This window comes from Halichoerus grypus, chromosome X (genome assembly GCF_964656455.1).
Source record: "Halichoerus grypus chromosome X, mHalGry1.hap1.1, whole genome shotgun sequence".
Lineage (NCBI taxonomy): Eukaryota > Metazoa > Chordata > Mammalia > Carnivora > Phocidae > Halichoerus > Halichoerus grypus.
Window position 1 is genome coordinate 112450238 of NC_135727.1, and position 22549 is coordinate 112472786.

Sequence of the window (22549 nt, forward strand, 5' to 3'; positions counted from 1 at the left end):
CTTCATTTTCGATAATTTCTAAAAATTTTATGTATTTCTAGAAAAGCATCCATTTCAATGAATGCTTCACCGTATTAAATTTTTCTAGAAATGGGATTTCAGAAGTTTTATTAAAAGTGCAGCTATATGCACTCTTATTAGAAGAAAATTCTTTTTCTTCTGCAAAACCCAAACACACACACACACACACCTTTGGAGGTTACATAATAGAACTTTCTACAGCAGCCTGGAAATTGCATGTCACAGCTAGATTGCTCTCATACCCCATTTCTGTGAGACTTTACAACTTATCATACAGTGGTACACAAAGCATTCTCTTACAAAAAGGGTAACACTGCTGTGTTGAGAACAGAGTGCAGTGGGGCAAGTGTGGAAGCACGGAGGAGTTACGCAGTGCTATTCTAGGTGATAGCCCATGGTGGCGTCAACTAGATTGTTAACAGTAGAGGGGATGAGAACTGGTCAGCCTCTGAAAATATCTTGACAGGTGAGCCAAGAGGATTTACACACGCAATGTACTTTCATCAGTAACACTGCATTACGGGCAGATTCTCAACCAGGTACAGCTTTTGCTAAGAATCAATGCACTGACTTCAAGTTTTAAGAAAATTAGGCCCACTGTTTTCCTATTTGTGTATACCTACTTACATTAAGCACACTGCTTCATAAATCTGTTGAAATTCATGTAGATGCTGGAAACAGACTTCTGCTTTCAATTGTGACATGAGATTACTTAAGATAAATTTAGTCAACTATTGAAGCTTTGGGACTTGTTATCCCAGAATTACTGGCGGAAGGGGCTTACAAAACAAATGGGGACATGTTAAATATAAAATTAACGTCTGGATTAGGACCTTGCTTTATTTAAATGTCCTTCATGCTACAACACAACCCTTCAATCAAGTATACGACATTATATGCTTCTTCAGAACTTATAAATTTAAGTAACAATTCACAGCCACACCTTCTAAATTTCTACAAGGCAATTTCAATGCCTGAAAAGGCTTATTACTAGACTGTGGCATCAAATCCCACGTTAAATGCAAATTTAAGAAAAACAACTAGACTATTATGACTCTATTTATTATGAGACTAACAAAACTCAGTAAATTCTGTGTTACTTGATACACCTACTTCTCAACTCTCTAAACTCATTTCTTAACACTGGGGAGTTTTTTAAAGTATCAATGCCAGGGCTCCATCCCTACTCAATTAAGTCAGAATCTCTGCAGGTCATCTTTTTCTTTTTTTTAAGGTTCTCCAGCAAATCTAATGTCAGCCAGAATTGGGACCTACTGCTTTAAGAGAATCTTACAAACAAAAAAATAAATAAATAAAGCAGGGGCTCCTGGGTGGCTCAGCCGGTTAAGCATCTGCCTTCAGCTCGGGTCATGACCTCAGGGTCCTGGGATTGAGCCCCGCGTCAGGCTCCCCGCTCAGTGGAGTCTGGTTCTCCCTCTGCCTCTGCCCCTCCACCCTACTTGTGCTCTCTCTCGAATAAAATCTTTAAGAAAATAAAAAATAAAGCAGAGCACAGGAAAAATATAAGAAAATGCTGAATAAGTTAAAAATCAAAAGGCTCACCCTTTGCTTTCTTTTTTTTTTTTTTTTTTTTTAAGATTTTATTTATTTGACAGAGAGAGCACAAGCAGAGGGAGAGAGGGAGAAGCAGGCTCCCTGCTGAGCAAGGAGCCCGATGTGGGACTCGATCCCAGAACCCTGGGATCATGACCTGGGCCGAAGGCAGCCGCTTAACCGACTGAGCCACCCAGGCGTCCCTCACCCTTTGCTTTCTAACATCACTGACCTCTTGAAAGGTCCAAAGGTTACTAATATTAGAATCTACATTATAACCATATCAATTAAGCAGTTAAGAAAAAATATAAAGTAAGGCCTAGAAAGATCTATGTTACTTATCTAGAATCATCTGGCTTAACAGTGTTTTCCAATGGGGGAAGGCTATCAGGTTTCAGGTATAAACCAATGCAGAAACAATTGCAGGGCACCACAGGGAGGTGAGAACTTCTGGCTCTAGTTTCCTGTGTTCCAGTTCAGGAAAAGAGGAAGGGGACAAAAAGGTGTGTCCATGGGAATGAGCTCCTATGCCCTAAAGGACAATTTTTATTAATTTCCTTTTCACTCATAATTTCAAAGATAAAGCAACATAAAACATGGGGCAAAGGTAAGCTGGTTTTTAAGAACTTGAGTCTTCAAGTTTTTACTGGTACAATAGTCCTTCAAGCCTGGAACCACTCAAAGATGAATCATGCAAAGTAAGAAGAAAACCTTTATTTGAAACAGGTTTGTTGGTATGTGTGCTACAGAAAAGGCTGGTTGTAGCAAAGAGTTTCATTTCAAACCTGCACTAATGTATAAATTAGACATTATTTAGGAATGATTAATTTCTGCTAAAATGGTAGATTCAATCCGACATTATTCCAATTTTTACATTTATTGTAGAACCTACTTTAGCACTAGAGATTAAATTTTCATCACCAAAAAATGAGAATAACCTTACAGCTACCACTAAGGTAATGAGCTGTGAAATTAATTTCCCAGTATTGCTTTGAAAATATACCCCCAGGTTGTAAAGAGAAATTCCGACTCCATCCAAATGTATGATTTCACTGGAATTCTTCAGTCATCATCTACTGTTGGCTTGATTGTCACTCCTCTTCTTATTTGACCCCAACCAATTAAACTGCAAAAAGAAAATTTTAAAAACTATGAATTTTACACCTATTTCATTATCATTACCACACAATCATATGACATAACTGGTTTTACTTGCTTATCTGCTAAATCTGAATGTTCCCAAAACCTGCTGCTCCACTAAGAAAGCTCACGCTTTCTTCTTAGATCCTCACACCCGCAAAGATGGGCCCTAGCCAGAATGAATGACCAAAAAAGCAAACAAAAAGTTGCTGCTACAAATGTGCTTGTCTTCACTCTATTGAAATATACTCACCCCTCCAGAACCACCAGTCTTCCAGTCCAAATAAGGAATCAGGCTGATACACAATCTACCACAGTCTGATTTTCTAAAAAATCTCATTTTCTATCCTTTTCTCCTTGAAAAATGCTTTTTTACCATTCACAGCACTCAACAGATCACAAAGGATTTAGCATGACCTTGGCTGGTAAAGAAAATTAAGAGACGAACTAAAAGAACGTATAGTCTATTAGCAGATACTCTGAATAGCAGAGGGACCTCTGCTCCCTCTTTCAATGTTTGCTCTAATTAATGACCAGGCTGGATTGCTACCTCAACAACAGCTTCAAGAAAACCCATCTAAATACGGGGTAAAACCACAATCCTAGGGAATGTAAAGATCATTCAGAGGCTCTCATTTAATAATTTTAACATACTTGCTAATTTTTAAAAATTTGACTATTTTTTATTTCAATTTATTATTGAAGTAAAATTGACATACAATATTATATTGGTTTCAGGTGTACAACATAGTGATTTGACAATTCTACATATTATTCAATACTTATTATAAGTGTACTCACCATCTGGCACCATACATTACAATATTATTGACTATGCTCCCTAACATGCACTTTTCATTTCTAGGACTTACTTATTTTATAACTGGAAGCCTTAATCCCTTTCACCTATTGTACTCGTCCCCCTACCCACCTCATCCCCCCCACCAGAAGCCACTAGTTTGTCCTCTCTCTACATATATTTTTTAAAGATTTTATTTATTTGACAGAGAGAGCACAAGCAGAGGGAGAGAGGGAGAAGCAGGCTCCCCGCCGAGCAAGGAGCCCGATGCGGAACTCGATCCCAGGACCCTGGGATCACAACCCGGGCCGAAGGCAGCCGCTTAACTGACTGAGCCACCCAGGCATCCCTTGTCCTCTATATTTACAAGCCTGTTTTTTAGATTCCACCGATGACTGAAATCATATAGTATTTGTCTTTCTCCAACTTACTTCACTTAGCATAATACCCTCTAGATCCATACATGTTGTCACAAACGGCAAGACTTTATTTTTTTATGGCTGTGTAATATTTCATTGTGTATATATACCATATCTACTTCATCCACTCATCTACGGATGGACACTTGGCTATTATAACACTGCGATAAACATAGATACATACACGCATATATCTTTTCAAATTAGTGTTGTTTTCTTTGGGTAAATACCCAGTAGTAGAATTACCAAATCATATGGTATTTTCATTTTAAGTTTTTGAGGAACTTTCATAATGTTTTCCATAGTAGTCTCACCAATTTATATTCCCACGAACAGTGTATGAGGGTTCCCTTTCCTTCACATCCTCACCAACACTTGTTATTTCTTGATTTTTGGGTTTTTTTTTTTTTAAGATTTATTTATTTATTTGAGAAAAAGAGAATCTCAAGCAGACCCCCCGCTAGAGTGGAGCCCAACATGAGGCTCGATCTCACGACCCTGAGATCATGACCGGAGCTGAAATCAAGAGTCGGACGTCCAACCGAGTCACCCAGGTGCCCCTTTTTCTTGTCCTTTTGACACTAGCCATTCAGGAGTGGTGTATATCTCATTGTGGTTTTGATTTGTATTTCCCCGACTATTAATGATACTAAGCATTTTTTCATGCGTTTGTTGGTCACCTGTATGTCTTTGGAAAAATGTCTATTAAGGTGCACTGCCCTTTTAAAAACTGAATTGTTTGGCTTATTTGGCGTGGAGTTGTGGAAGTTCTTTATATATTTTGGATATTAAACCCTTACCGGATACATCATTTACAAATACCTTTCCCCATTCAGTAGAATGTCTTTTCATTTTGTTGATGGTTTCTTTGCTGTGCAAAAACTTTATATTTTGGTGTAGTCCCAATAGTTTATTTTTGCTTTTGTTTCCCTTGCTTGAGGAGACATATCCATAAATATGCTGCTAAAGCTGATGTCAAAGATTACTGCCTGTTTTCTTTTAAGAATTTTATGGTTTTGGGGGGCGCCTGGGTGGCTCAGTCGTTAAGCATCTGTCTTCGGCTCAGGTCATGATCCCAGGGTCCTGGGATCGAGCCCCGTATGGGGTTCCCTGCTCCGCGGGAAGCCTGCTTCTCCCTCTCCCACTCCCCCTGCTTGTGTTCCCTCTCTCGCTGTGTCTGTCAAATAAATAAAATCTTTAAAAAAAAAAAAAAGAACTGTACGGTTTTGGGTCTCACATTTAGGTCTTGAATTTATTTTGGGGTATGGTGTAAAAAGTGGTCCAGTTTTGGGGCGCCTACGCGGCTCAGTCAGTTAAGTGTCCGCCTTCAGCTCAGGTCATGAACTCAGGGTCCTGGGATAAAGCCCCAAGTCGGACTCCCTGCTCAGCGGGGAGTCTGCTTTTCCTTCTCCCGCTGCCCCCCCCACCCCCCATGCTTGTGCACATGCTCTGTGTTTCAAATAAAAAAATAAAATCTTAAAAAAAAAAAAGGTGGTCCAGTTTCACTCTTTTGTGTGTAGCTGTCCAGTTTTCCTAGCACCATTTTTTGAAAAGACTCTTTTCCCCACTGTATATTCTTGCCTCCTCTGTCATAGATTAACTGACCACATAAGCATGGGTTTTTTTCTTGGCTATTCTGTTCCATGGATCTATCTGTCTGTTTTTTTGTGTCAGTACCATACTGTTTTGATTACTACAGGTTTGGAAGGTAGCTTGAAATCCGGGACTGTGATATCTCCAGCTTTGTACTTTTTTCTCAAGACTGTTTTGGCTATTTGGGATGTTTTGTGGTTCCACACAAATTTTAGGATTATTTATTCTAATTCTATGAAAAATGCTATGGAATTTTGATAGGAATTGCACTGAATCTGTAGATTGCCTTGGACAGTAACACCATTTCAACAATATTAATTCTTCTAATCCATAAGCATAGTATATCTTTCCATTTGTGTTGTCTTCAATTTCTTTCACCAAAGTCCTAGTTTTCAGAGTATAGGTCTTTCACCTCCTTAGATTTATTCCTAGGTTTTTTTTTTTTTTAATTCTTTTTTTCTTTTTGGAGCAACCATAAATAGAATCGTTTTCTTAATTTCTCTTTCTGCTACTCTGTTATTAGTATATAGAAGTACAACAGATTTTTATATATTAATTTTGTATCCTACAACTTTCTTGAATCCATTTATTATTAGTAGTAACAGTTTTCTGGTGGAGTCTTGCTAATTTTTAAGCAAAATCTAGTTTCATGTGGATAGAATCCTCTTATAGTATTAGTGGGCAGACACACAAAAAAATCCTTTTATTTTAAAATCTGTTCTGATCTAGGAAATGTACCATTCTAACTGAGAATAATACATTCCCTGTTGAGAGTTTCTGAAACTTTATTATTTAAGCCTATTTTAAAATACCCTGGGAATCAGTGTGTCTATAATAGCAAATGGTATAATCACACCAAAGAGTAAAATCAAATGACATAAATCACCACAAAGCAGGATTATTTACTTAAAATTCAACTAGAAGTTTAACTCTCTCTAAATTATAAAGTAATAATTCAGATCAATCTTCTGAACAGTAAGTGATGAGAGACCTTCATGGGGCACAGTATCAGGGAAACCTTAATATGGGAAGTAGTCAGCAAAAAACAGAGCGCCAAAGGTGATCTGAATAATTATAACAACAATGAGGACCCAGAACAGTGTAATTTAGAAAGGTCCAGAATATCATATAGTAGTGCGAACTACTGGAAATTAATGAATACAGCATAATAAAAATGTTTTAGGAAGATTAATTTTGAGCTCTTAACTAACAAAGGAAGAGGCAAATTAGGAATCTTTTGCAGTAACTTTTTTTTGTCAGAGAGAGAGAGAGAGCACGCACAAGCAGGGGGAGAAGCAGGCTCCCCGTTGAGCAGGAAGCCCGATGCGGGACCTGATCCCAGGACCCTGGGATCATGACCTGAGCCGAAGGCAGCCGCTCAACTGACTGAGCCACCCAGGCACCCCATCTTTTGCAGTAACTTTTAAGTACGAAATAATGGCAGTAAGGGGCATAATGAGGCCACAAAGAATAGAAAGGAAAGGGTAGATTCAGTAACTAACTAGGTAACTAAGAGCAAACAGTCAGAAGTCAAAGATGTGTCTCCTTGCTTATCCACTCAAAGGACATAGAAGGAATAGCACCCTAGGAACAATGAGCACATCTAGCACCCAGATCATCATTTCTAAATATCATTCCCCACTAAAAGAAACCAGGCTTCCTTGGAGAAATGGCCAATTTTAAAACTGGAGCAGGGGAGGTATAAGATGAGTTTGGAATATCTTGTGCCAGAAACTAAGGAACTGTTAAAAAAAAATGAGGGGCGCCTGGGTGGCTCAGTTGTTAAGCATCTGCCTTCGGCTCAGGTCATGATCCCAGGGTCCTGGGATCAAGCCCCACATCGGTCTCCCTGCTCGGTGGGAAGCCTGCTTCTCCCTCTCCCACTCCCCCTGCTTGTGTTCCTGCTCTCGCAATCTCTCTGTCAAATAAATAAATAAAATCTTAAAAAAAAAAAGTAAATTAAAAACAATGATGGGGACATGTCAAAAGGACATAGAAGCCAGCTTGAAGGATCTCTACTAGACAAATCCTGAACAATTTGGGCATTAAAATAAATAAGGACAGTAATGAATCATAACCTATTGAAATAAAATAGAATTCCATGAGTCTATATTATAACCAGTTAAGTAAACAATAGGGAAGAAAAAACAATAAATGAGAAGTGGTGGGTTGGGGGAGGGGTGTCATTTTGTAATCATATAATCAAGTTCAATTCAGACAAGAATTATCAGTGGATGCTAAATCCAGGGGGGTGAGATTTGATGAGGAGTAAGCTATTCACCTAGTCTCAATGAGTCTTCCCACAAAATGCTTAGTAGGTGCACAGGTATAAAGAGTATATAGTAGAAAAACTGGACAACACTTCAACTGCATAATCAAAATTAACCTCCACAAGGAGGAGCAATCAGATCTCATGTGCCTCTGGCTGTGATTTCCTGAGGAGACATCACTACCTATATAAGTATTCCAGCCAAGAATACATAACCTGAATCTAATCTTAGGAAGTATCAGATAAACTCAAATTGAGGAAGAGTAAAAATGTATTCTTCAAAATAGTCAATGTCAAGTAAGACAAAAAAAAAACTGAGGAAGTACCCAATTAGAGATCAAAGAGACATATGACAACTAAATGCAGTGAGTGAGCCTAGACCAGAGGGACTAGAGAACATTATTGGGACAAGCTGTATAACTGGATTATCAACTGTAGGTTTCAGTAATTTATTGATGTTAACTTCTTGTAGTGGTTAATTAAGATAATGTCCTTGTTTTTAGGAAATATACACCAATGTGTTAAGAGATCAAGAGGTATGATATACACAACCCACTCCTCAAACAGCTGAGAAAAAAGTTTATACATATAGAAGAATACACACACACACACACAAAAATAAATTGTGTATCTGGGAAAAGGGAACAGGAGTTGTGTGCAATTCTTGCAATTTTCTCGTTAAGTTTGAAATTATTTCCAAATATAAAGTTTTAAAAATCCAAAGAGAAATACCGAACCTAAATTCATTGGTTTTTTCATAGGTTGTGTGTATCACAAATCAGGGCTAGAAATACAGATTCAAAGTCATCCAAATAAACAGCTGACCTAAAGAACTGCTGTGTTTAAGGTAAAGTATGCATGCACACCACCAAGAACTTAAGGGAACTGACTGTGTCTTTTTTATTAGATAGTGACAAAGGCTTGTAAACTTACCGCCAGTGTTTCTCAACTCTTCGGCTAAGGGCAATTTTTTCTCCTACTTCTGTGCACACAGGATTAGTCAAAACGATTTTGCCCAAATCGGCCTTGACTGCACTAACTCTTCCTCCTGTTGACAGGGATCCTATGTTCACCATGAGCACTTCATTCTTAGAGAGCTTTTGCACCTAGGAAAATAAATCGAGGAAAGATAAACCCCCAAATCAAGAAAATGCTTTCCAAAAATGACTGCTTATTTTCCTACATCCTTGCCAACAATAGATACCAGCAATTTTCCATCTCTGCTAACCTAGTATGAGACTTTTCAACTTCCTGAAAGTAGAAAGCCAAATTTACTCACCTTTTCTTTATCTTAATCCCACATTAACTATAAAAGAATGAACCTCAAAACTGGTCCTAACATCACTGCCACTTTTCTGAAACAGGAATTACAGAGAGCACTTACCTTTGCTGCTTTCTTGTCTCCTTCAGTGCGTACACCTAGCAGCCGTCTAAGTAGGAAATAGGAGATTTCCAATTCTGTGAAGATCTCCGGTAAAGCTCCAACTGCACCAAGTACCTGTCCCACCATTCTGTCAGCCCGGCACAAAGTGGGGTCAATTTTTGTTCCCACTCCTGATATAAAAACAAGACATATAAAGCCCAACTTTTTATTTTCTATAAAGCGGTTTACCCAAAACTTAGTCAAGCAAGTACAACGTATACCTATACATTTTAATACACATTTATATTCTCATACTCATGTAATAGCTACACAGACATGACAAAATACCTGTCTTACCTGAAGAAATAGAAACAAAAACCCATGGATTAGTTGGGCATTTGAGAACAGTCTCTTGATTTAAATTCTAAACAAAGGACAGAAATGACAGCCTAACTCAAAAATGAGTCTGAATATACTTAATAAAGGTTGAAAAGATAAAAATTCATAATGAGTAATTTTTAGAATATTTGCCTGCCATTTCTCCCCTGGAAGGCTGATGAAAAAATAACATCAGGACTTCACATATGATTCCTGAGATCCACTTTAAAATATTTTAGCCGCGTATGAGGAGAGAGAAGGAGACATAAAGATGAAGCCAAGACTGGTAAAGTATTGACAACTGTTCAAGCTGGGTGGTTGCTACATGAGCATTATCATTAAATTATATACGGTAAACTCTTAATTACAGGACAGAAAACTGAATTATATACCCAAAAACCAGAGAACCAAAAGACAAACTTCTTTACCCAACAATTTCTTCTTTAATCCAAAGGAACAACATATCTAATTCTCTTTGAATCTTGTCTTTTTCTGGGTATCTGGTAAGAAACTAAGTTGTAAGGAACTAGAAAAATCCATAAAATCATCTCAGTAATTGCTACACAATCAAAGTTATTTTTTTATTCCCACCTCAGAGTAAACATGATCTGACAGGATTCAACTGACATTTGTGGGTAACTTTCCATTTGCAAAACACACAAAAAAACAACCACTCTCTACCACCAAAATTGTGTAGACAAAAAAGTATACTTGATCATTTTAAATGCTGGATCATAAAACTTATTTTATTACTGCTAAAAGGAGTTACTTCATATACTAAACCAAAATGTATTCTTCTTTATCCTTAGAAATAACTCTTACAAACACATGAAACTATTTTATGAACTAAAACCAACAGCTTAACTACACGAATGTTTCCCACTCCAATCAATTATTTAAAATACCCAATTAGGGGGCGCCTGGGTGGCTCAGTCCTTAAGCGTCTGCCTTCAGCTCAGGTCATGATCCCAGGGTCCTGGGATCGAGCCCCGCATCAGGCTCCCTGCTCAGTGGGAAGCCTGCTTCTCCCTCTCCCACTCCCCCTGCTTGTGTTTCCTCTCTCACTGTCTCTCTCTGGCAAAAAAATAAATTAAAAATTAAAAATAAACAAAATAAATAAAATACCCAATTAAAAATCTACAATATTATCTTTTTGAGTAATCCTTTTCCTATGAAAAATACCACAAATTAAAAATGTAGGGATGAGGGGCGCCTGGGTGGCTCAGTCGTTAAGCATCTGCCTTTGGCTTAGGTCATGATCCCAGGGTCCTGGGATCGAGCCCCACATCGGGCTCCCTGCTCAGCGGGAAGCCTGCTTCTCCCTCTCCCACTCCCCCTGCTTGTGTTCCCTCTTTTGCTGTGCCTCTCTCTGTCAAATAAATAAATAAAATCTTTAAAAGTAAATAAATAAATAAAAATAATAAAAATGTAGGGATGAGAGAAAAATCCTTACCGATAAGACCTCCTGGAGCAGCATACTGAAGATCATTATGTTCTGCAAAAAGCGACACGATTTTGGAAAAGATTGGTTTACACATGAGTTTTCCTTCACTATCTTTGGAAACAATACCAGGTCTGACTTCTATCTCCTGGCCCACCTGTAAACATATTAAGTTAGTAATTAGAATTACTGTGGGATGACACCATTATCACTTACATATCAAAAGTCCTAATAGGAAGACACCAAAACTGAAAAGGCAATTATTTCTCTATGTTGAGGATTGTTACTAAAAAAAAAAAAAAAAAAAAAAGTGGAAGTGAGCTTCAAAACCAGAAACATCCATCCAACTGTTGCTAACTACCTACCACACAAGCTTATCTCCATATAAAACGTGCTCCATACTCAAAAAGAAAAAAAATTTTACTTTCAATTTGGAGTGTCCGTACTATTCACCTTATGATTAAGACAATGGAAAAATAAAATAAAAACACAACAATAAAAATCCAGTTCACCTTTAATACTCCTTTTAGAATACTACCACCAGCTACACCACCCTTAAGGTCATCAACTTCACAGCCAGGTTTGTTGACATCAAAGGACCTAATAACTAAAAGAAAACAAAACAAATTAAAGCTAATTCTGCTCATTTTAACTTTAAAGGAAATATTCTTTACTAAGATAACTTTTCTAAGATAGTAGCCACATAATATTTATACACACAGGGGCGACTTTGTAACAGAATCCACTATCAGTACTCCTACGATTATTGCAGGCTTACTTATGATGAAAATAGTGGAAATAAATTAAAAGTTAACTGATAGGGGGCATATTATGGTACATCCATACTATGGAATATCAGCAGGTATTAAAGAATGTTTTGAGTTTTGTTTTTTTTTTAAAGATTTATTTATTTATTTATTTATTTATTTATTTTGGAGAGAACGTACATGCATGCTGGGGGGATGAGCGGAGGGAGAGGGAGAGAGAAACTTAAGCAGACTCTGCACTGAGCGTGGAACCCAACATGGGCCTCGATCCCATGACCCTGAGATCACGACCTGAGCTGAAACCAAGAGTTTGGACACCTAACCAACTTCGCCACCCAGGTACCCCTAAAAAAGAATGTTTGACCTATAATGTAAAGACCTAAAAGGATAACCCACATATACTATTTAAAACACACACAAAACTAGACAAAAATAACACAGACTATGATCCCATTTCCATAAAGTAAAACTAAAACAGGAAACACGTACATGTTTATACATAATGAGGTGAATAAAGAGGAAGGTGTGAGAATAACACACACCATTAACTTTGGTTACTTCTGGGCTAAGGAGCTAGAAGCGAAAGGCAGGGAGACTATGGACTTTTCTTTCTTTATCTACCTCTGTATAACTTCTTAAATTAAAATTTAGTTTTAAAAACTACAAAACAACTTTAGAAATGCATGAACTGAACTTAGGTCCTGAGAGCAGTGACCCTTACTTAACAAGGATACGCATCACAATCACCCAAGAGAACACTTCCCACAATATAAAGGGGGGCACCAGGTGCAGGCCCAGAGAGGCTCAAATGTCTGTTTTAAAAAGACTCCTACATCTCTGTGTAGGAACCACAGGCTTAGCACAGTACCAATATTGGTCCTATGAACTTAAATAAAAGTGAAAAGGACATGAAAATCTTCATTAATGGTACAATGAAAACATTTGTACGAAAGTTCTAATATCCTGTTCCTGACTAAAACATTTTAATTCCATGGAGAATACTGTACGACTCCATCTTGATCACATGACATGCCATATACAGACCACAAAAAGGTTAAAAGTTCCTTCTGTGTGGGGACTCTGTCCCTCTACCAGTAATGCAATCTAGCACTGCCAATACAATCCCAGAATCAAAAAAAAATTTTATGGAGATTGTTATTATCTCTGCAGAAAGAGAAGTATTAATAAACACCCTTCAAGAGGAATCACGGGATGCCTGGGTGGCTCAGTCGGTTAAGTGTCTGCCTTCGGCTCAGGTCATGATCCCAGGGTCCTAGGATCGAGTCCCACATCGGGCTCCTTGCTCAGCAGCGAGCCTGCTTCTCCCTCTGCCTGCCGTTCCCCCTGCTTGTGCTCTCTCTCTCTGACAAATAAAATCTTAAAAAAAAAAAAAAAAAAAAAAGGAGGAATCACCAATGTCAAAAAGACCAAATTAAGAGTTAAAGACAAATACTATCACTTACCAATAAGTCGGGGTTCTGAAGTAAAGTCTCTTGGGGGTACTGGAATTTTCTTCACTATGTACTCACAAACAACTTCAATATTGTATTTCAGCTGAGCAGAAATTGGAATAATAGGAGCTCCTTCTGCTACTGTACCTATATAAAATTCAGAAAGATTAAGATTCTTTAGTTTTACAGAACCTGATCTTTCTATGTTACAAGAAAAGGTTAAGATTACTAAAATAGATGCCTAGGGGCGCCTGGGTGGCTCAGTCAGTTGAGCCTCCTGATCTTGGTTCAGCTCAGGTCATGATCTTGGAGTCATAGGATTGAGCCCCATGGCAGGATCTGTGCTCAGCAGGGAGTCTGCTTAAGATTCTTCCTCTCCCTCTTCTTCTGCCCCCCTTCTCTAAATAAATAAATCTTAAAAAAAAAAAACTAAAATAGATGCCTAAACATCCTCACATAAATGCCAGCAACAAACAAACGCAAAGTGATAATTCTGTTTAGAAAGGTGGCAGTATTCTGTTTGTTTTACTCCTGAAAATGAACACTAGTCCCTTTATGGAAAAAAACTGTTAAAATATATTTACACATGTATTTACTATACTAAAATGATAATACTGTCTAAAGGAATAAAATACGCTCCTGGGAAAAAGCACTTTACTAGTTTGAAGATTTCTAATAACGTGTAATTAACCTCCCAAAAAAATGTCAAGATAAAATTACAGACTCTTTGCTAATCAAAGACTACTGGCTCATAAAATATTTGCTCCTTATTAATTATATGTCAAACAGGTTGGTCAAAGAAATGGACCAAACATAATTAGATTTTAATCAAAATGACTTATTCTTTTTCATCACGACAGAACTAGGTTCATGGGAGTCAACCCTTCCACCAAAGCTGAGAGAGAATTGCAACAATAACATGCATCATATCTTCCCTGAAATGAAAAACCCTATGCAACAGAGAAATGAACACTATAAAGATTAAATATATCATTGTCACTTCCAATGATCAAAGTACTAGGTAAGAGTAGTGTAAGACTTAAATTTAAAACAAAAAAAGCTTTTGTTCATTAAAGAGGACTTTTTTTTCTAAACCGACTCACAGTTTCCAGAATACAACTTCAGTTCTAACTTTCAGCCAGCAAAAATATACTTCAGTTTAAACTTCCAATTATAAAATAAGTCACCGGGATGAAATGTATAGCATACTGAACATAGACATTAATATTTTTTTTTTTCTTTAAAGATTTTATTTATTTATTTGAGAGAGAGAATGAGATAGAGAGAGCATGAGAGGGGGGAGCGTCAGAGGGAGAAGCAGACTTCCTGCTGAGCAGGGAGCCCGATGTGGGACTCGATCCCGGGACTCCAGGATCATGACCTGAGCTGAAGGCAGTCGCTTAACCAACTGAGCCACCCAGGCGCCCGATAGACATTAATATTTTAACAACTTTGTGTGGTAACAGACAGTAACTACATTTACTGTCGGTAACACTGCATAATGTATAGAATTATCAGAACTGTCGAATCACTGAGTTGTACACTTGAAACTAACGTAACAGTATGTCAACTATACTTCAATAAGAAAGTATTTTAAATATATGTGGATGAAAAGATGTATGTGCTTTAGTTTATCAAATTCACAAACAGATTTCACTAATTGTATCCGGTGACTAACAAGTAGCAGGTAGAGAAATAAGGTCTTAAGATGCATAAATTTATCTATTTCAGATAGTCTATTATAGTAAAAGTTAAATTTAACATCCGGTATCTGGATTAAATACCTCTCAAAGTGATTCACAGATTTATTAGCAATTATGGTTTCTTACCTTGTACAAACGCAAGGATCTGTTCATACTGTTCTTTAGCCTGACTTTCTTTTACCAAATCAATTTTATTTTGTAGAATCAAAATATGCTTCAGTTTCATGATTTCTATAGCAGCCAGGTGTTCAGAAGTCTGAGGCTGAGGACAAGACTCATTACCAGCTAGATGAAGAGGAATAAAAAAGATGCATGAGAATTAACTGGAAATATCCAGAATAGGCAAATCCATAGGGACAGAAAGCAGATTAGTGGTTGCCAGGAGATGGGGGGAAGGTATGGCATAGAGTGACTGCTTAATGGGCATGGGGTATCCTTCTGGGGCAACGAAAATGTTCTGGAACTAGAAATTGGTGATGCTCGCAGAACTGTGAATGTACTTAATGTCACTGAGTTGTACACTTTAAATAATTATAATGGTAAATATTATTTTAAGTGTATTTTACTACCAAAACAAACTTAAAGGAAACTTTTGCATGTCCTAGCCTTACTCCAGGCAAAAGTCCTGGATATCACTGCCAAGCGTCCACCTTTTGCCCTGTTTCACCCTCTGTGCCTGCGTTCACTGGAGCCTTCAGATCATTTGGCTTTTATCCCTGGTGCTATGCAAGAAGCTTGGAATCAACAAGTTTGGCATCCCAGGGTCTACCCTTAGCCTTTGCTAAGGTATAAGGTATAGCCCTCTGGTTCTATCCAGTCTTAGAGATGTTTTGGCCCAGTTAAGCTTCTGAGAGGTAGAGAGTAATTAAGGGAAAACGCTTACTACAGTCTGTGAATTTCAACTACTACCAAAGGGTACTCCCTAACAAAGGGAGATAAGAACACTAAATGCACAGTTAACCAACAGTGTTATCATAAAGAAATTGGCATTTTTTGGGGGGCACTCCAACAGTCACCTTCCCCAAGCAGTGATATTGAGCTGTCCCGTACTGTATCTACTTGGCATCCTCTAAAAAAATTATGTCCCATAGATTAAGTGTCTGCCTTCGGCTCAGGTCATGATCCCAGGGTCCTAGAATCGAGCCCACCATCAGGCTCCCTGCTCAGGCTGCTTCTCCCTCTCTTCCCTGCTCTTGCTCTATCTCTGTCTCTCAATCTCAAATAAAATCTTTAAAAAAATAAAAATAATGTCCCATAGCAATGAAATCTCTTGACAGCTCACATAAGGAAGGTAGCACAACCCTAGCTTTGAAAACCCCAATTAGGTCTACACTTCAGCACTTACTGTGAATGAGATTTGCATCTAAATAAAACCACTATACATCAACGTTGCAGTGGATGAAAAATATATGTACACTTACAAATTTAAAACTAAAATAATAAATCATCTCATGTGATCTAGGTGGGAAAAACGCACTAGTGACTTCAATTTAAAAATATATATTAACCTAAGAATTCTCATATCAGCCCCACATCTATCTTGCTTAGTATTTTATGATACCTGGTAGGCAGGGATGTCATCCTGGATGACATGTTAGCTCCCATTTGTGTCACCCTTAGGTAATGGATATGACCCTTAATGGCCTTAGTGCTCCTTTAAATATTCCATCTTGGATTTGTTCCACATTGATTTGTTGAAACCAATTCTGATATATTTACCTATCAACAGAAGAGCTGCATCCATCACTGCTGCACCGTTTAGCATAGTAGCCATCAAAATATCGTGGCCAGGACAGTCAACAAAGGAAACATGTCTAACAATTAAGAAATAGCAATCAGTCCTAAAATCAATCCATATTTCAACACAGAAATTCCCAAATCCAATCAAAATGAATATGGTATAGAGTATGGTAGAAAATACATACTGGAAATGTCATCGATTTGAAAGCTAAAACAGTGTTAACAGAATGGGCACTGCCATCTGAAAAAATAATTTGCCAAAAATTCCTCCAGCACCTTGAAAAGCTGGAACTGCCAATTTGAAGTAGAGATGGCAGTACTATTTTAGACAAACTGCTACTTATTGAGAATCACTATTTTTAAAGAGTGTATGCTCACACTGTCAAGATCTGAAACAGGGATTAGCAAACTAAGGCCCCTAGGCCAAATCTGGCCCATACCCACTCAAGCACATATTATTTACATCTGCTTTCATAACACAAGAGCAGAGATGAGTAGCCTCTTCCCAGAGAACCTATGGCCTGCAAAGTTGTAAATATTTATGATCTGACCACTTATAAAAAAAGAAGTTTGCTGATCTCTGATGAGGACCAGAACCAGGGTGAGGCTGAGTGAGACATTTGCCTTAGGGGCAAAATTTAAGAGAGTGCCAAAACACTCACTAATCAAGATAAATAATATTTAAATTTAAGATTTTTAAAAACAAAATTAATGCAAAAAAATTCACAACGAGCAAAATATCAAAGGTAACTAATAATGCCACACTGAACCAGAAATAAATAGTGATACTGAAGCAAGAGGGGAAAAAATCTGTAATTTTGAGTTGTCTTTATTTAAACAAGTGATATTCTATTGGGATTTTTTTTGCATCAATTTCAAAAAGCACTGCCTCGAAATATTGTTTATCCTGATCACTGAGGGTTTTTTTTTTTTACATTTTGGGTCCAAGGCAAGGGCCTCACTCGCCTCTCCCCACTCCCAGCCTTGCCTCAATGTAAAATTTCCTTGTGGGCCATCCCCAACCGCATTAACATCACTAGGGAGTAGAGGTCTGTATCCTCTGATAAAGAACCAGGATATGAATCACATTCAGAAACTAGATGAGTAACAAGCCCATGTACTGAAGAGAGGTAATTAAGAATGGCTTTGTGCATCCCTTATCTAAAAAACAGAAACAACATTGTTTAAAAGAAATGTAGAAAGCCTGGCAAAAAGCTTCCCCTAAATCCAACGAGCTGTGTTTCCCTCCATTCCATCTGCTTACATGATACCTTTCCTTTGGAGAACTTGAATGGAAGTATCTAAATTGAGGTTGAAATACTTGATCTTTCAAATTACTATCATTATAGACAATAAGAACATTAAAAAATAGACAACAAAAATATTCAGCAATTAGTTTAATAATTTAATCTCAGTTAAATATTTCAAAAAACACAATCACAAGACAATAGAATATGAAGTATAAAGTGTTTTTTGAAAGAGGTCACCTGACTAATTTGAAATTCCCTTTGGTCCCTGGAATGTCTGTAGGAAACTCATCTGGTGTACTACTTCCACAGGATCTATAACATTCCGGCCGGGGACAACTTGGGTCGTCAAGTTTATATATCTAAAAATTCCAATGAAAAAAAGATTCAAATTTGTTATCTGCACATTCAACAAAGTTATTTCTAGTTCCACAGTACAAGCTCACCTTAGCATTAGCATATCCAAGCTTGATTGTAATATTTCTTTCTAGTTCATTTTTGAACCTGACAGTGTGAACTCCAGAAATAGCTTTTACAACTGTGGATTTTCCATGAGCTACATGACCAATTGTACCTACAGAAAAAGTATAAGAAATTAATTCACATACGTTCAGTTACACCAAATACTATTTCAAAAAGCACTGGAGTAGAAAACCTAAAGCTAAAACTCACTATAAATATCAACATAAAACCAACAGTGACTTCAATTTTTCGTTCTTCATATTCTTTCCTAACAAAACCTTATTCTGATACAGGACTGAATGGAACTTTCCATGTAATCACAATGTCGTTCAAAAACTACACTCCAGTATAAGAAAAGCTATTCATCTTATGTTTCTGATCACATAAAAGACTGCCTTCATTTAAAATAAACACTTAATAAGGAGAAGATAAAATCCTAGATACTAAGGAACTTTCCAGCATAAACAGATATGAGTCCTGACAACACCAAAAAGAATCCATGAAAACAGGAAAACAACCCAGGTTTAATTATGGTAATGCTATCAAGGTTAGCACATATCTTATAACTTCTTAATAACCTGACAGTAGAGCTTTACTTTTAACTACATTTAATTGTGCCACTTGTACAGGCTATCAAATTTAAATTTGACACTCAGTCAACATACCTTCTCCTCTAAAGTTCTAGATGGCAATTAGGAGGGGAAAAAAAAAAACCTTCTTAATAATCACTTATATACCAAATAAAACTTTTGTGAAAATTATGCCCCTGCAATAACCCTGTGTGGCAAGTACCACCACATTTTCACCTCTTCTGCTACATATAACTACATCTTGCCTTACGCTATTAAATTTTTCATGTCTGTATCTTTTCTTCGCACCTAGACATGAGCTAGGCTTGAGCAATATATGCTTCCCACAAAATCCGGCAGGTGCTTTACTCACACAGGCTCAAAGTCTATTTCTTGAACATCTGCGTCCTCATAAAATTCAGGCAATCATACGAAGGGAGAAGTTAAAATTACTTATCGAGATCAAGCAAGTCAGGTCACCAAGTTATTCTTATCTTACCTATATTAATTGTGGCTTGTCTGCTGATAACTTCGTGTGAAAGTGGCGTCAACTTGGTAACATCCTGCAACGAAACATTTTTATTTTACATCGCTGTACGTAAGACAGATCACAACTTTTCCTTTGACTTTACATTTGCTACCCACAGCTTGCCACCACGTGAACAGCTCTCCTCTACTTTTTCTAAAGCACTTCTCCTGCAAAAGCAATATTGTACTCTGATGACTGGGAAGCTCTAAAAGTCCTTCATCGTTACAGAAGACTACACCTCCACTCACTATGGGAGATGTGAAAGCCCGAGGACCCCCCACCCCAACCTTGACAGCATTAGCACTGAAGACGAGGTAGATACTCCCTTCCCAGACCTTAAGAAGCAAAAGCCTTAGTAACATTTAACGTCATGACTTTCCAGCCGAATCCTTCGGGGGCTTGAGGTCCCACAACCTCACAGCCCCATGCACAGCTCGCGAACTTGCCAAGGTGCAGGCAGCGGCAGGAGTCTCCCTCCTAACGCATGCTGCCGACAGACAGCCCGGCACTGCCTCGTCTCAGCGCCTCCCAGGAGGCTCGATCATCCACTTCTGAGTTCACTCCGCATCCTTGCAGAACGAAACCTTACCAAGGTGGCGAGATCCTGACGAGAAAGATGCGGCTGCCCCAGAGTCACTCCAGCCTCACCGCCCGCCATCTTGCTCCGAGAGGAAGGAAGTCGCCCCAGCTGCTGCCTAACCGAACGCAGGTCCCCTTGTGTGGGGCGGGGGAGCGGAGGCGGGACGGCCGACTAGGGCCCACGCCTGGGAAAGGAGGATGGCCCGTGCAGCAGGGTCCTCGCTGCTTGGACTTCTCTCCGCTTGGGTTTACACAGTGCCTGCCGGAAGACTCACTAAAAAACAGGAGGCAAAGTTTCGGAATCCAGTCGTTGCAGACCTGACGGATTTTTGCGCAGGCAACGCTGAGGGCAGCCCTCAAAGAAGACCCCACCCCCACCCCCCCACCCCCGCCTTGCTAGGCGGGTGATGCAACCGCCAGGCGCGCAGGCGAGGGAGAAGCCATTTCCGGTTCCCGTGGGGATGGCCGGAAGACTTACCGGAAACTGGGAATGTTCTCTGGGGGTGTGAGGACAGACGGTGGGGCTGTCCATCTTACGATTTCCATAATTTAATAAGGCGAGGTCGGCTCGGGGTGCGGCTCGGCTGTGATGGCCACGCTGGCCGCTCTTACGGCCCTGCGCGTCACCTGGCGGGCGGCGGGGAGGGCGCCCTCGCGCGGAGGTTTGATGAAGTGGTCAGCGGCCCGGGGTGGGAAGAGCCAAGTCCCTAACTTGTTCTTAGAGACAGGTTTCTAGGGCCCGGGAGGCGGTCCGTAGTGGCTCTAAACTGCACAGCATGGAGTTAGCATAGAATGGAAGCTAGGTGTTGTAAGAGCGCCCAAGGAGGCGTTTTTTTTTTGTTTTTTTTTTTTTAAGCCCATACAGGAAAACTCACTTCTTTAATGGAAAGATTACCACTAAATCGGTGTTTTACAATTTAAAGACTTCGGGGAATTTCCTAACTTTTTTTTCACGGTGTATCAACAAGAAGTCGAGTAATTTTTGTTTCTCCCCATGCATTTCTATACTTTACAAATTTTCTGTCACGAACAGGTGTTCTTTTCTAGCCAGCAAAAAAATATAAGAAGAGGTGAATAAGAATTTAGATTACCTGTGTTCATAGAATACTGAAGTAAGATTAAAAGGAATATGTTTTCTATCACATAAGTTTTAGGTTACAACAGTTTACCTAGCATAGGAAGTTCTATTTCAATAAAGGCATTCATTGGTTAAGTGATGGTAGAGACTGTACAATTGTATTTGAATGGAGGCATTTAGTTCTTAAATTTATTAACTTACAGATTTGTAAGTTAATAAATTTAGAATTTATCTTACATTCTAAATAGTTATACCAGCCAATTCAGAAAACCCATTGACGTGATAAAAATGTAGAAATGTCGAATCATTATGTCATACACCTGAAACTAATGTAATATTGTATGTCAACTATACTTCAATTTTTTTTCAACTATACTTCAATTTTAAAAAATGTCGTTGAACTAGTAATGGTTGCACAACTTTGTGAATATACTAAAAACCAGTAAACTGTACAGTTTAAAAGAGTGAATCTAATGGTATGTGAATTTTATCTCAATGAAAAATAAAATTCATTGATAATAAATAGAACATAATATGCTTCATTTTCAGAAACGTGTACTGAAAGTAGAAATGTCACAAGAAATAATGTTATTAATTAAAAATTATAGTTAAATATTGGCACTGACTTACAAGTATTAACTTTATTGACTCCTCACAACAATCTGATGAGGTAGATAGTATAATTCCCATTTTTACAGGTGAGGAAACTGAGTCCCTAAAATATTACATAACATGCCCACAATCCCACAGCTTGTAAGTAACAGAGCTGGAATTCATAGGCAATTACAAGTATAATCTTTATTTTTTTAAAGACTTTATTTATTTATTTGACAGAGAGAGACACAGCAAGAGAGGGAACACAAGCAGGGGGAGTGGGAGAGGGAGAAGCAGGCTTTCCGCCGAGCAGGGAGCCCGATGCGGGGCTCGATCCCAGGACGCTGGGATCATGACCTGAGCTGAAGGCAGACGCTTAACGACTGAGCCACCCGGGTGCCCCACAAGTATACTCTTTAAAAAGTTTGCTTTGAGGTGGGCGCTTGGGTGGCTCGGTTAAGCGACTGCATTCGGCTCAGATCATGATCCTGGAGTCCTGTGATCGAGTCCCGCATCAGGCTCCCTGCTCCGCAGGGAGTCGGCTTCTCCCTCTGACCCTCCCCCTCTCGTGCTCTAGCTCTCTTATTCTCTCTCTCTCAAATAAATAAATAAAAAGATTAAAAAAAAGAAAACTTCTCCCCAAATCTTTTTTAAAAAAGTTAGCTTTGAGGTAAAATTTGCATACCATGAAATTCACCCACTTTAAGTATACAATTCAGTGATTTTTACTAAATTTGCAGAGCTGTGTAACCACAATCCAGATTTTGAATATTTCTGTCACCCCAAAGAGATCCCTCATGTCTATCTGCAGTCAGTCCCCCTTCCCGTCTCTGGGCCTAGGCAACCACTTAAA

At 38.5% G+C, this 22549-nt stretch overlaps 1 protein-coding gene across 1 annotated transcript; it reads right to left on the reverse strand.

Annotated features, from left to right (window-relative positions):
• Positions 1-2274: 2274 nt before the first annotated feature.
• On the reverse strand, positions 2275-20283 carry EIF2S3 (eukaryotic translation initiation factor 2 subunit gamma). Its single transcript, XM_078064225.1, has 12 exons — positions 20035-20283; positions 19416-19479; positions 18332-18459; positions 18126-18247; positions 16618-16712; positions 15025-15183; positions 13208-13342; positions 11490-11584; positions 10990-11134; positions 9180-9349; positions 8729-8901; positions 2275-2701 (listed from the first exon to the last, which is right to left on the reverse strand). The coding sequence occupies exons 1-12, from the start codon at positions 20101-20103 to the stop codon at positions 2638-2640; spliced, it is 1419 nt and encodes a 472-aa protein (XP_077920351.1). The 5' UTR covers positions 20104-20283; the 3' UTR covers positions 2275-2637.
• Between the last annotated feature and the right edge of the window lie 2266 nt (positions 20284-22549).

Bases quoted from the DNA above. Each gene is read 5' to 3' on its own strand.
- EIF2S3 (XM_078064225.1), bottom strand. From the start codon at position 20,103: ATGGCGGGCGGTGAGGCTGGAGTGACTCTGGGGCAGCCGCATCTTTCT. The intron at 18,248-18,331 runs GTGAGCTTGTAC...TGGAATTTTTAG, and splicing joins TTGGATATGCTAATGCTAAG to ATATATAAACTTGACGACCC. The intron at 15,184-16,617 runs GTAAATATATCA...CTCTTCATCTAG, and splicing joins TGCAGCTCTTCTGTTGATAG to CTGGTAATGAGTCTTGTCCT.